This window comes from Haliotis rufescens, unplaced genomic scaffold, assembly GCF_023055435.1.
Source record: "Haliotis rufescens isolate VD_foot unplaced genomic scaffold, xgHalRufe1.0.p SCAF_11, whole genome shotgun sequence".
NCBI lineage: Eukaryota > Metazoa > Mollusca > Gastropoda > Lepetellida > Haliotidae > Haliotis > Haliotis rufescens.
The window spans coordinates 34,622,068-34,637,265 of NW_025963791.1; the positions used below are offsets into that span (position 1 = coordinate 34,622,068).

At 40.1% G+C, this 15,198-nt stretch overlaps 1 protein-coding gene across 5 annotated transcripts in view; it reads right to left on the minus strand.

Moving 5' to 3' along the window:
* Positions 1 to 1,907: 1,907 nt before the first annotated feature.
* LOC124151233 overlaps positions 1,908 to 15,198 on the minus strand; it is a 29,102-nt gene continuing 15,811 nt past the window's right edge. For 3 of the 5 annotated variants that reach the window (XM_046523601.2, XM_046523604.2, XM_046523603.2), the window contains exons 2-5: positions 8,344 to 8,684; positions 7,961 to 8,035; positions 4,285 to 4,331; positions 1,908 to 3,908 (exon numbers count right to left, since the gene is read on the minus strand). In XM_046523601.2, coding sequence (XP_046379557.2) covers positions 3,738 to 3,908; positions 4,285 to 4,331; positions 7,961 to 8,035; positions 8,344 to 8,684 — 634 coding nt within the window. In that variant the 3' untranslated portion in view covers positions 1,908 to 3,737. Of the gene's footprint in view, positions 3,909 to 4,284; positions 4,332 to 7,960; positions 8,036 to 8,343; positions 8,685 to 10,944; positions 11,065 to 15,198 lie in introns of those variants that run through there. The other 2 variants (XM_048392642.1, XM_046523605.2) reach the window with 2 other exon arrangements.

The following is a 15,198-nucleotide window of genomic DNA, read 5'->3' on the forward strand; positions in this document are numbered from 1 at the left end:
GCAATATTCCAGCTATATGATGGCGGTCTGTAAATAATCGAGTCCGGACCAGACCATCCAGTGACTGATATCATGAGCATCGACCCACACAATTGGGATACGATATTACGCATCTACCAAGTCAGCGTGCCTGACCCCCGATCCCGTTAGTTGCCTCTTACGGCAATATTGTGTTATGTATGTATTGTGTGGGTCATTTCTGGTTTGTACAGAAGACGCTTACATGAGTGTGGCTGGAAAACCCAACCCATATTTGTTTAGGAAGAAAAAAACTAAAATAAAGAATGATAAAACGATATATAAAATTAATATCAAATAAAATACAATTTTTTTTTCAGATTTAAACACATCGCTTAAATTTAGTTATATACGCTACAAAAGTTTAATGTTTTAATACAACATTGTTCATATTTATTTATCTTATTTTAAATGCTTTGGACAGAAAAAAATATAAAAAAGAAATTTAAGATATTTTATACTTTAATACAAATTTTAAAGTATTCAAAAACAGTTGTGAAATGGCTGTACATTCGCAACACTTGATAACATGTTCTTTCTTAAAGAAATAGCCCTCTGAAATGCTGGAAGAAAAAGTACTGAAAAAAATGTTTCATGACATTAACATGTATGATAATGAATCTGTACACTGTACACACAATAAAAACAGACACGGTTTTATTATCTATTAAATATTTTGATTGAATTAATAACGTTGTCAGCCGCGTGTGATGACATGACAGATACAAATTCCAAGTTTGGAGTTAGTTGTCTACAATATAACCAACTGTCATTTTTGGAAGTAAATGTGTTTTTAGAAGTAAATCTAAAAAGCAAAATCTTTTAGAAGTATCACTAATGCACATGTGACAACATTCCAAAATTATAATTGTACTCGAACTTTCAAAACTTGGATATATATTTTTTTCAAATATGAAATATTGTGGACTTTCCCGATTTCATGTAAATCTCATCAAATATTGCGAAGCAATTATGCTTTTTATATAAGGTATCTTATTGCATGCTATTTAGAAAACAATAAAAACATTATTAAATTAACTAATCAAAACGCACATGTACAGAATATACAACGCACATACTGATCTCGCTATCTTGAACCCGGTTCTTTTGAGTGTCCCTTGGATCCGACAGTTTATCAAACGGATAATATGCATATGCTATTTCAACATGTCCAAATCAGGACATGCCAATCTCAGGGCAAGGAAGTAATATTTTACTAAATACATGTTTCATACCGCAATTCCATCCAATGTGTATCTAGTATGCAACTGAATTCACACACGATTTAGCATTTACAGGCCGATCAAAAGCTAAGCAAATTCTACACATCCTAACATATATATATATTTAAATATATAATTATTAATATAATATATATAATTTAATAATTATACAGCTCATCTTTGGACTTTTGAATTATATATATATATATATATATGTGTGTGTGTGTGTGTGTGTGTGTGTGTGTGTGTGTGTGTGTGTGTGTTTGTGTGTGTCTTACTGTAATAGGAAGCAAAAAAACAAATTATTGCTAAAATATTATCAAATTATCAGTGATTTAAGCAAATATGAGCAAGTAAACAAGGTATTTGACTGGGCCACCCTTGCCCCCACTTCGTTCGCTATATGAACTGACGGCCAAAAGAAACTTTACCACAATATGAAATTGCAAAAAATTAAGTTCAAACTTAATCAATGCAAAACACATCGTCTAAACATAATAATGCTGTATGCTGTAACGGTTTGTTTTTTTACAGAAAATGCGAAAAAGTGAAAAAACACGTGTCGCTTGGGGAAGCCGAAACTACACGTACGTGCAATTAGGGTATATAAATGATACGGAATGCATGTAAGGCACTCTTATTGACCCCCCCCCCCCCCCCCCCCCCCGAAATTCCATGACTGACACCCAAACGCGAGCAGGCCCTGGGTATGATACAGATGGGAGCCACCCATGCCCACTAACTCTACAGGCAGAACTGGGAGACATCAGACCACGAACAGGAATACCAAGGGTAACTACGCCCAATGAATACCAGTACTTGCGTACTTTGCATCTCCAGGATCGATTCCTGACAGTGGGAATTTGTGGGCAGCGTTACATTGATGACATTCTTCGTCTGATTGTCTTACCAGTTCTACAACAGCTGCCACGAGGTGTCCTTTATGACCATGACAACGCCAAACCCCCTACAGACCAAATCGTACAGAACTTCCTTGTAGCCAACAACGTCAACGTGTTGCCGTGGCCTGCACGCTTTCCAGACAATTACCCCATAGAACACCTCTGGGATGTCATGGATCGACGTGTTCGACAGCGACCACATAATCCAGCCAACCGGCAAAGACGTATCCGACGTGATGTCATCAGACGACTGATTTTTCTTCTGTGCTCCGGAGAGTTTTTGTATGTCTTGTAGCAAAGGGTGTCATACAGGCTCTTAATGTATGACTGTTATTTTAAATGTTGATTTCGTTGAAATTTTGATCTTCTCAATACGTTTTACTTCATGCATTTATCTTTTGTGGTTTTAAAACTGGAGTTTTAAACTATGATAAACGAACACAACAAGTACACACAGTTTGACAGTCTGTCAGGAAGACATGCCTGCTTTTCAAAGTACCATCCACAGAGCATGGTTCTGCGAACTAATCCATCTGCTACAGCATCTTCTGAAGGCTCCATGTGTCACCAACCAAAGTCTGATGCCCTGAACACAGATTCCCATCCGAAGGAAACGTCAGTGAACTTCCCGTTTGATATGCGGTAATGCACAGTTCCAGGTAGCACAAATAGGTTGGTTTCCCTGTGTAACTAATCTCTATCATTAACTGCTCAGAGTGTATCTTTATGTAGATAGGCAGGTGTGTTTGGTGAAGAGCTGAGCATGCTTCTGGTTCACATGGAACCCGTCATTCCGTCATTTAATATTTTTAGAATTTTGTTAGAGAGAGACAGAATAATATTTTCTCACCGGCTCAAGACACATACCGTATTCGACGTAGTAAGCGCCCTGCTCTAATAAGCACCCACGGCAATGTTTGCTAATATATTAGCTAGTGAACACTCCCAGTTAGCACCCATTCCGATTGATCAATGTTCACAAGATTGATTTATTCGTGTATAATACGCACTCGTGTGTTCTATGCCCCCTTAATTATGAGCAATTACTTTCTGGAAGATATATCTGTCGTGTATAATATGCACATACTTTTGTTTTGTATCCTTACAGGCTGTCAGCATAAACTACGAAATTTACGATCTTTCAACTCTGTTTTTTTCTCTCACCAAAATCATTTTCTTATAAGAACCCCATATTTCTAATTTTGAGAGCGACCCGGGCGCTTATTACGTCGAATACGGTAATCATGTTCTCTGAATATGGAGCCGAAGGTAACTGTGTTTAAATTTATCCAGTGTACAATCTTACTTTTTGTAAATCCTCAGCCAAAATTATTACCAATGTGTTCTGGTCCCCCCCCTGTTCTCCAAGAATATGAAATGGCCGGACGTATGCCCAACTATTCACGACACACACCTACCTATCTACCTACTGTACCAGTTGTATAGTGATTCATGTATGACTCGGTGACGCAGGATATACAACCGTATACAATGCATAGCTGTATACAAATACCAAGCATGTCTGAGTAGAACAGTGCCCGAAGACCTCAACAATGTCTGTAGAGATGAAATATAGCTGCAAGACACCAATCGGTTACAAGTGGCTGCTTTCCTTGTCGCTTCCCTCGCTGTGTCCTTCTACAGCCGAGGTCTTCTGTGGACTCACTTCCTTGTCGCTTCCCTCGCTGTGTCCTTCTACAGCCGAGGTCTTCTGTGGACTGACTTCCTTGTCGCTTCCCTCGCTGTGTTCTACAGCTGATGTCTTCTGTGGGGAGAGTGAAATGTGAGATTAGACATTGTGTTCTAAAGAAGTGTTGGACCAATAATTGACTGCCGGATCGTCTACCCTGTTCTATTTTAACTACCCTGCGCACCCTGTGGGATAGAATCCTGGGTCACTTGCACAAAGTGATCTTAGCGCTACGACGATCCTATCTCCCAAACCCTAACCTGGGCCGGGATTGCAACTGTATGACGGCGGTTTGTAAATAATCGTCTAGGCAAACGAGGGACATCATGAGCATCGATCTACGCAATTGGGCTACGATGACATTCACCAATCAAGTCTGACCACCCGATCCAGTGAAGGCCAAGATGATAACGCGGATGTTCACAGATGATATGTCAATTGTGTGGCCTACCTCTGTGTCTGGGGTCTCCTGTGACTCCTGTATGGGTGGTACACACACTGAAACAGACAACAGTTTATCCCCATTATTTTCAACCCCAAACGTGAGAATTATATGTATATTCAAACATCAGCCACTTGCAGCTGATGTAAGTCAATCTGATTATTCCTGATGTTAATGAAACGAACGTAAAAGAAAGTCCTATGTCAATTTGTCTAATAGCATATTTATTTGCCTGGTTGCTGTTTTAAACGATGCTATGAAACTTTACATATACTTGCGAAAGTCGTAACTTCCCTACTTTAACATTGACTTGATTCAGTCGTCTCTTCTCTACTTTAACATTGACTTGATACAGTCAAAACGTCTCTACTCTAACATTGACTTGATTCAGTCTTGACTACCCTAGTTTAACATTGACTTGATACAGTCGTAACTCGCCTACTTTAACATTGACTTGATACAGTCGTAACTTCCATACTTTAACATCGACTTGATACAGTCAAAACGTCTCTACTCTAACATTGACTTGATTCAGTCTTGACTACCCTAGTTTAACATTGACTTGATACAGTCGTAACTCCCCTACTTTAACATTGACTTGATACAGTCGTAACTTCCCTACTTTAACATTGACTTGATATAGTCGAAACTTCCATACTTTAACATCGACTTGATTCAGTCGTAACTTCCATACTTTAACATTGACTTGATACAGTCGTAACTTCGATACTTTAACATCGACTTGATACAGTCATAACTCCCCTACTTTAACATTGACTTGATACAGTCGTAACTTCCCTACTTTAACATTGACTTGATATAGTCGTTACTTCCCTACTTTAACAATGACTTGATATAGTCGTAACTTCCATACTTTAACATCGACTTTGATACAGTCGTAACTTCCATACTTTAACATCGACTTGATTCAGTCGTAACTTCCATACTTTAACATCGACTTGATACAGTCGTAACTTCCCTACTTTAACATTGACTTGATACATTCGTAACTTCGATACTTTAACATTGACTTGATATAGTCGTAACTTCCATACTTTAACATCGACTTGATTCAGTCGTAACTTCCATACTTTAACATTGACTTGATACAGTCGTAACTTCGATACTTTAACATCGACTTGATACAGTCATAACTCCCCTACTTTAACATTGACTTGATACAGTCGTAACTTCCCTACTTTAACATTGACTTGAAACAGTCGTAACTTTCCTACTTTAACATTGACTTGATAAAGTCGTGACTTCCCTTCTTTAACATTGACTTGATATAGTCGTAACTTCCATACTTTAACATCGACTTGATTCAGTCGTAACTTCCATACTTTAACATTGACTTGATACAGTCGTAACTTCGATACTTTAACATCGACTTGATACAGTCATAACTCCCCTACTTTAACAATGACTTGATACATTCGTAACTTCCCTACTTTAACATTGACTTGGCACAGTCATCACGTCTCTTCTTTAACATTGACTTGATAAAGTCGTGACTTCCCTTCTTTAACATTGACTTGATACAGTCGTAACTTCCCTTCTTTAACATTGACTTGATACAGTCGTAACTTCCCTACTTTAACATTGACTTGATACAGTCGTAACTTCCCTTCTTTAACATTGACATGATAAAGTCGTAACTTCCCTACTTTAACATTGACTTGGCACAGTCATCACGTCTCTTCTTTAACATTGACTTGATACAGTCGTAACTTCGATACTTGAACATTGACTTGATATAGTCGTAACTTCCCTACTTTACCAATGACTTGATATAGTCGTAACTTCCATACTTTAACATCGACTTTGATACAGTCGTAACTTCCATACTTTAACATCGACTTGATTCAGTCGTAACTTCCATACTTTAACATCGACTTGATACAGTCGTAACTTCCCTACTTTAACATTGACTTGATACAGTCGTAACTTCCCTACTTTAACATTGACTTGATACAGTCGTAACTTCCATTCTTTAACATTGACTTGATACAGTCGTAACTTCCCTACTTTAACATTGACTTGATACAGTCGTAACTTCCATACTTTAACATTGACTTGATACAGTCGTAACTTCCATACTTTAACATTGACTTGATACAGTCGTAACTTCCATACTTTTACATAGACTTGATACAGTCGTAACTTCGATACTTTAACATTGACTTGATACCGTCCTTAACGTCTCTACTTTAACATTGACTTGATACAGTCGTAACTTCCATACTCTAACATTGACTTGATATAGTCGTAACTTCCATACTTTAACATTGACTTGATATAGTCGTAACTTCCATACTTTAACATTGACATGATAAAGTCGTAACGTCCCTACTTTAACATTCACTTGATTCAGTCATAACGTCTCTACTTTAACATTGACTTGATACAGTCGTAACTTCTATACTTTAACATTGACTTGATATAGTCGTAACTTCCCTACTTTAACAATGACTTGATATAGTCGTAACTTCCCTACTTTAACATAGACTTGATTCAGTCGTAACTTCCATACTTTAACATAGACTTGATTCAGTCATAACTTCTCTACTTTAACATTGACTTGATACAGTCATAACTCCCCTACTTTAAAATCGACTTGATACAGTCGTGATTCCCTACTTTAACATTGACTTGGCACAGTCATCACGTCTCTACTTTAACATTGACTTGATAAAGTCGTGACTTCCCTTCTTTAACATAGATTTTGGACAGTCGTAACTTCCCCGCGTTGAAGCAGGTTAGCGACAGTCGTAACTTCCGTTCCCTACTTTAACATAAACACATGAATATATTTATATTCTGGTCCCTTGAATGTAATCACTGAAAACATTGTTTACCATTAGAAATTCATCAGCAACTTAAATGAAACCGAAACTCGTTGTGACTGTTATACAGCAGTATGTATCTAGGATTGCACGTAGATAACACCTGGCCTGGCGTGCGTCTGTGAGAGTCTAACAGATTACAGATAGATAACAACTGTATCGCCATAAGGTTTGGTTTTTGTTCGTTGATGTTCAAAGCTTAGACCTGGAAAATACGATCGAGTGGAGCTAACTAGTTTATCCGACGAAACTGATTCCGTTTGGCGCAAGGGGCAAAATAGCTGTGAAACTTATATGAGAGGGTCACCGAAAATCAGTGAGGTGAGTGAGTGAGTGAGTTGGGTTTAACGCCGCTTTTAACAGTATTCCAGTTATATCACGGCGTGTGGGAGGAAAGCCCGAAGTAATGCAGATCTCAGACGTTAACCACTGCGGTGAAACCCACGAGCACGGGTATGGTGCTGACAAACCTCGAAACATAATCGGGGCGAACCGGGATTCGAACCCACAATCATAGGTTTCTGGCGTGCCCAAGGGACGCAACTCTGCACAGCGAATCGCGGCGCCTTAGACGACTGGGCCACCCGTGCCCCCGAAAATCAGTGAGGACACCAGGTGTTCGCGAAAGGGAAACCAAGCCTGACTGGCAGCAACTGCCGCCCATACAACCTGCAACCTGCATAAAAAAACAGTGGAGAGTGAGTTGGGTTCAAACCTAGAAACATAATTGGGGCGAACCGGGCGAACTATGCTACAGTTAACGATATGTACAATACTTAAATTGTTTTTATTTGTTTTGTATAAACACCCCTACTTTTCAGGCTATTCTCATGCCATACCTTCCGTCGCTGCAGGATCGTCGTTGAATATGCCACTGCCGATGCCGCTGTCCTCACGGAAGGAACGCCGAGAAGCTGCACAAAGGAAGTTGTACAAAATAAACATTGTTTTATGAAAAAAATCAAAGTAAATCAAATACTACCAGAAACAAAATTACAATATCATCCGCGTTAAGCGATCTCTTGGACCAATTCGAATCAATGGGTTCTTATTTTGCTGGCTTTCCATAGAAGCGACTGGCCTAATCTAGCTGCCGAACAATGTGAAACCATACTCACTCCCTCACTCACTCACTCCTTCACTCACTCACTCACACACTCACTCACTCACTCAAGGATCAAACATTGATGGACGTTTCTGTTATAATACTTTTAACACTCACCATGTTCCCTTCGCTGTGGAAAAAGGTAATAGTATTTCCTATACTGCCCTTCGATGTTCTTCAACGCCATGATGATCTTTTCGGCGACGTGTTCCACCTTTTCGGGAGTGGCCTCTGGCGGTTTTTCCCCGGATGGGGTGATTTCCTGCGTCGTGATTTTGGTTTCTAAGCTGCAATGCGTCTCCCGCATCTGAACATCGATCTTCATTAATTCTGTCAGAAGTTGATCAGGGTTTGTTTTATCCATGGTGGCGTGTAAGTTGACAGTGTCTGAAGTATCCCCGTCGTTCTCTCCCTTCTCCCTGGTCAGTCCAAATAGGGACATCTGACAGAGGCTTAGACTGAAACAGAATTATTTTAGATGTAAGTCACTGCGATGTTTCTTCCAATGCGATGTAAATCCCAACCCGCTCTGTCTGCAATGTCTTGATACGCCACTCTGTACTGGCAGAGGGACATGTGGAGACACGATTTTGATATAAACTACCTAAAATTAATCCATTGTGTTTGACACTATGCCTATATAAGGCTGTTTGGTTGATAATAACGGGCGTAGTTATAAGGGGGCGTAGTCATTACTTGTGTCTTTTGCTATCGTCGGTATCATTGTAGCTAAATGGTGAATGAAAATCGGTTCCGGGCATAGTATAATCTTTTGATATCATTGGTATCGTTGCAGCAAAACTTAACGAATGATCGCCGTTTTTCGTGACCCACCCGAAACCGTTTGATGAACGAGGTCAGTTATTGATCTGAGGCCGTCGTCAGACAGCTGGACTATTGCTGCGTGTGGCGTTAACAACAAACAAACATACAAAACATGAGCAGGTCGGTTTAGCAGTTTTCTATAAGGAAATAGAAATATTATAGATTATCTAATAACCTTTGTAGACTTTTGCTTAGTTTGTGGGGGCGTTGATTAGTCTTGTGGGTGGAGAGTTGTTTGACTCATTCGACGCATGTAACCACTGGTACATGCCGTTACTCGATTTGTACTCTAGTAATAATGCTTTTGCAACATAAAATTAAATAATTTGATTAACTGGGTAATTAAATTAATATTCATTATTTATTCGTTAACGGGTGGCTCAGTGGTCTAAGTCGCCGCAATTCGCTGTGAAGAGTTGCGTCCTTTGGTCGTGCCAGGATTCGATTATATTGGTTTGAATCCCCGAATCAATCCGATAATGATCCTTGGGTTTAAGCAAAGTGCTAAGCGTCTAAGATCTGGATCACACGGGACGTTCCCCCACTGACACGCCGTGATATAACTGACATACAGTTCAAAGATCGTTTACACAAACGTCGTTATACTTACAGACCTTGGTTACTGCACAGAAACTAAATACAAAAATATTTAGAAAACGTGGACTTAAATACATGATAAAAAAGGGCTGTAGATCGCCACCAGCTGAAGGTAGATCACCATGCTAGGGTCCATGGGGACTTACAGTAAGTCTGGATGTACAAGCTTTTATTTTTGAACCCTCATTATCTCCAATGTATTTACCATGACCGCTTGTGCATGTGACACCAAAATAAACTCTCTCTCTCTCTCTCTCTCTCTCTCTCTCTCTCTCTCTCTCTCTCTCCCCCCTCTCTCTCTCACTCTCTCTCGATGAGAGATGAGCGATTCCTGTTTTAAGAAACAGGAGACAGAGGAAACGTCTCAGCAAGTCATGGTTACTGTTGTGCGGATATGCAATGTACAGTACAAGATTGCGAGATTAATGTGATGTCGAGATAATGGTATGTCCGCACACAATGTATTCATGATGTCGAGATAATGGTATGTCCGCACACAATGTATTCATGATGTCGAGATAATGGTATGTCCGCACACAATGTATTCATGATGTCGAGATAATGGTATGTCCGCACACAATGTATTCATGATGTCGAGATAATGGTATGTCCGCACCCAATGTATTCATGATGTCGAGATACAATCCTTTCTATATAATACAATGTCGGGCTCAACATAATGTCAATATATATATATATATATATATATCAAGTATAATGTCGACATATGCATGTTCTCGATATAAACATGTGGCAAGGTAAACAAGATGTCGAGATACATATGATGTCGATATGAACATGATTTCTATATAAATATGTGGCGAGGAAGATAGTATGTCGAGATACATATAATATCGACACAAACAAGATTTCGCTATAAACATGTTGCGAGGCAAACAAGATGTCCAGATACATATTATGTCGACATTAAAATTATCTCCAAATAAACATGTGGCGGCAGCATAACGGTACTACTTTGATGTGAAATTATATACTTCCGTACACCACACTCGGTCTTGATGTTGATCCGGGGAATAAAGGTTAGACATTATAGCATTATCAGTGAAGACTGTGTTAACGTATTTCTTTAATTTTGTCCGTGCGAGTTTTCGGTACAGATGCCAGTACCGCCATCATGCAAGTGTCGGAAACGTCCCTTACGTCATTAACAAAGGTACACGTGTACCTGAACGTCTCATGGAGACAATATAGAAATCCACATATTAACTCACATAAAACATTATATTTGACAATACCGGTTATCACAAGTCAGAATGATGATATCTAGTTACTTACGACAGTCGACCCCAGACTACTGATCCCGCCGACAGATACAAAGATGATGTGTGTCAAGTAAACATTTGTGTATATATATACAGTCTGTAGTAAACATTTGTTGGTTTTACCATCATATTTAAAAACAACAATTTCTCGGAATTGTGAATAATTGTTTAGTTATGCATTTCACAAATAAGGAAATAAAAGGACGTATTTCCACTGTAACTGCACTTTTCAATAATACGGAAAATAAAACAGAGACATAAATGTGAAAATTGCGTTACCATAACAACTGGTAGACTTAAAGGGAATAATGTATTTAATGTTTACTAACGGAAAAAAATGTTACTTGTTGATTAATGTTGTTAATGTCATCACTAGTCCAGCTTTATGACAGTGACACTATTCGGACTATATAACACAAGATGTCTTCAGCTTGTGTTGATATAAAACTTTTTATTGAACGCAACAGTGAATAATATTTAGTAATATCTTCATCATATTACTTGGTTGCTATAGCGTTTAATTAACGCTGTTGGAATTCGAATGCTGTCGTGTTGAATTAGTGAATTAATATATATTCACCGACAAAAGAAACGCGAATACCATATATGTCGGTTAATGTATGACGCATATTCAAGAGATATTAGTTTGGTTTGATGCACAGACGATCACACTGGTATGTTGTTTGAACCGACTCTCATGAACGCATCGCATGTGACGTCATAGATCCATGACTCGAGGTGCATCGTTTGTCTCGTGCAGGATTAGCATGTAAAGTTTGTAAATCACGTGCATATCGTGATAAGAATAAAGATACTCTTTAGTAACACTTAGCTTCGTCATTCATTGGTACACATTGAAAATATCTCTTATTAACGTACATATTTCTCTATATGGTTCTCTATAGGGGGGGGGGGGGGGGGGGGGGGGGGGGGGGGGGGGAGAGAGGTCGGGTAGCCTAGTGGTTAAAGCATTCGCTCGTCACGCCGAAGACACGGTTTCGATTCCCAACATGGGTACAATGTGTGAAGCCCATTTCTGGTGTCCCCCGCCGTGATATTGCTGGAATATTGCTAAAAGCGGCGTAAAACCATTCTCACTCACTCACTCTCTATATGCATATGGTTCTATGAGTCGCGTTTCTTTTGGCGGTATATTTCAAGACTATACCTATTGAATACAGAGTGCCCGCGCAGAGACCAACACAGCGCCCAGAATGCAATGCATAATGATGCCCTTTAGTTACAATGTAAACACAGGGGCACATAAGGTTCTGTATGATGTCCTTGCGCCCGCATCTCTACACAGCAGTGAGCCGTAGCCCAGTCAGGTGTCTGCTGCTGGTCGTGGTTCGAATCCCAGTTTTGCTCAAATCCGAAGTGTGTGAGCACTGTGCCCTCGCTCCTGATTTCCATCAAATAATTAAATATTCATGCCCTGCATGACTTCGGGCGTTCCTCGGTGTTCAGTTGAAAACCCCGCATGCATGTTATAACATTGTCTAAAGATGTTGTGTGTGTATTAAAGAATGTAAGTGGCGGTCGGGTAGAGGAGTGGTTAAAGCGTTCACTCGTCACGCCGAAGACCCGGGTTCGAATCCCGACATGGGTACATTGTGTGAAGCCCATTTCTGGTATCTCTGCCGTGGATAATGCCGGACTATTGCTCAAAGCGGCGTAAAACCATACTCGTTCGCTCTTTTGTAAATTTACTGTCACTTTGTATGGGTTCATAGGAGTACAGGGGGGCACGGGTGGCCCAGTCGTCTTAGGCGCCGCGATTCGCTGTGCAGAGTTGCGTCCCTTGGGCACGCCAGAAACCTATGATTGTGGGTTCGAATCCCGGTTCGCCCCGATTATGTTTCTAGGTTTGTCAGCACCATACCCGCCATACCCAGCTCGTGGGTTTCACCGAAGTGGTAAACGTCTGAGACCTGCATCACTTCGGGCTGTCCTCCCACATTAAGCTGACACGCCGCGATATAACTGGAATAATGTTAAAAGCGGCGTTAAACCCAACTCACTCACTCACTCATAGGAGTACACCCATTCATAGAGTGAGGGCCGGGGCTTGCGACGACGTTCCTACACTGTTTGGCATTCACTCATTGAAGGTTCATACTGCTATGAACTCACAAAGCGTGTCACATGTTAGACTATTGTTAGCACCATCAGTTTCTTTTCAAAGCACACTTCTTCTTGATAGCACAATCTCTCTTGATAGCACACTTCTCCTTGATAGCACACTTCTCCTTGATAGCACACTTTCTTTTGACGGCACACTTCTCCTTGATGGCACACTTCTCCTTGATAGCACACTTCTCCTTGATGGCACACTTCTCCTTGATAGCACACTTCTCCTTGATGGCACACTTCTCCTTGATAGCACACTTCTCCTTGATAGCACACTTCTCCTTGATAGCACACTTCTTCTTGATAGCACACTTCTCCTTGATAGCACACTTCTTCTTGATAGCACACTTCTCCTTGATAGCACACTTCTTCTTGATAGCACACTTCTCCTTGATAGCACACTTCTCCTTGATAGCACACTTCTTCTTGATAGCGCACTTTCTCTTTCTAGCACACTTTCTCTTTCTAGCAAACGTTCCCTTCCCATACTCTTTCTCTTGATAGCGTACTTTCTCTTCATGGCACACTTTCTCTTCATGGCACACTTTCTCTTCATGGCACACTTTCTCTTTCTAGCAAACGTTCCCTTCCCATACTCTTTCTCTTGATAGCGTACTTTCTCTTCATGGCACACTTTCTCTTCATGGCACACTTTCTCTTCATGGCACACTTTCTCTTTCTAGCAAACGTTCCCTTACCATACTCTTTCTCTTGATAGCACACTTTCTCTTCATGGCACACTTTCTCTTCATGGCACACTTTCTCTTGATAGCACACTTTCTCTTCATGGCACACTTTCTCTTGATAGCACACTTTCTCTTCATGGCACACTTTCTCTTCATGGCACACTTTCTCTTCATGGCACACTTTACCACCGGGTTCACTGAACATGACATAAGATTGTAGACGACTTCCGGGTTGATCGCAAGCCCGATCCAAACAGTGTTACGAACGGGTCAGACATCCACAGTAAAGTATCATAGCGTTTATATCAACGCTTCTGTGACTGATAACTTCTTTCCATTAATTCAACTGATTCAGAAACGTTATATTTTATTCATAGTAGTATAATATTCGGCGAAACATCTAAACAATTGAAAATCACAGCTGAAAAGCAACAACCGTCTAACATAAAAGGGACTCCAGACTCGGGCCAATTCCTCCCTTGCAAATATGATCATGTTAATTCAAATCATTCAAACGACAAAACGCTTGTCTATTAACTCAGTAGCCATCTGGTCACGCTAATTCCACACACACCCTGTTTCAGTTTGACACAAGACTCAACACTAACACATAGAGCAGATCGTTGAGCAAAGTCCCGCAAAAAGTATAACTTCAGTGTTTCCAGCTTGTTTTGTATGCTGCGATATATCCCCAAAGCTCTGACTTGACCAGCCGGGGTATTATGAACACACAATTCAATTTGTAACTAATTTGGAAACGAACAGCATCAAGTTGTTTTACACCTTGTTCCCTCCACAGTTGTAAATTTTGCATTCACACTCATGGCTGAGACAAGAATGATTTTGTTAAAGAGACTTTCTCGAAGCTATTAAAATGCCATGCCCCTCTGTCAAAGCTATCAAAACTCCATGCCCCCTTTCTCGAAATGGAGGTTTTATATATAAAACGTCAAGGCCGGGGACAACCAGTCTCGATTATCCGACGGAACAGTTTCCATTGGGATTAAAAGGCAAAACAGTGGTGAAAAACATATGAATGACTTTCCGAAAACCAGCAAGGACACCAGGTGTTCGTTTAAAGGGTGAGCATCTCCTGTCCTAATACCCGCCACTCACGCAATTTGCATAAAAACGATTTTTTTTTATGTCTGACAGCGCAATTAAATACCTAGCGTTCACAGAGAAAAGCGTTGAGATCAGGAGCAGGGGATAGTTGTTATGACTTGGGATAGCCGTAGCCCTGGTACTGAGACAAAGTGAGGATGTTATATCGTTGTACCCAGGTGGGAACCAACGCTCATTTACAATATAAAAATAATAGCATGCCTCACGTTTTGCATGTGTATTTGTGTACGTTCAAAAACATACACCTATGGTTATACAGAATGTTAAAATGTACTCTCTCAAAAAAGAAACGCACAACGAAAATGGTAATTTGATGCAGCAATGTA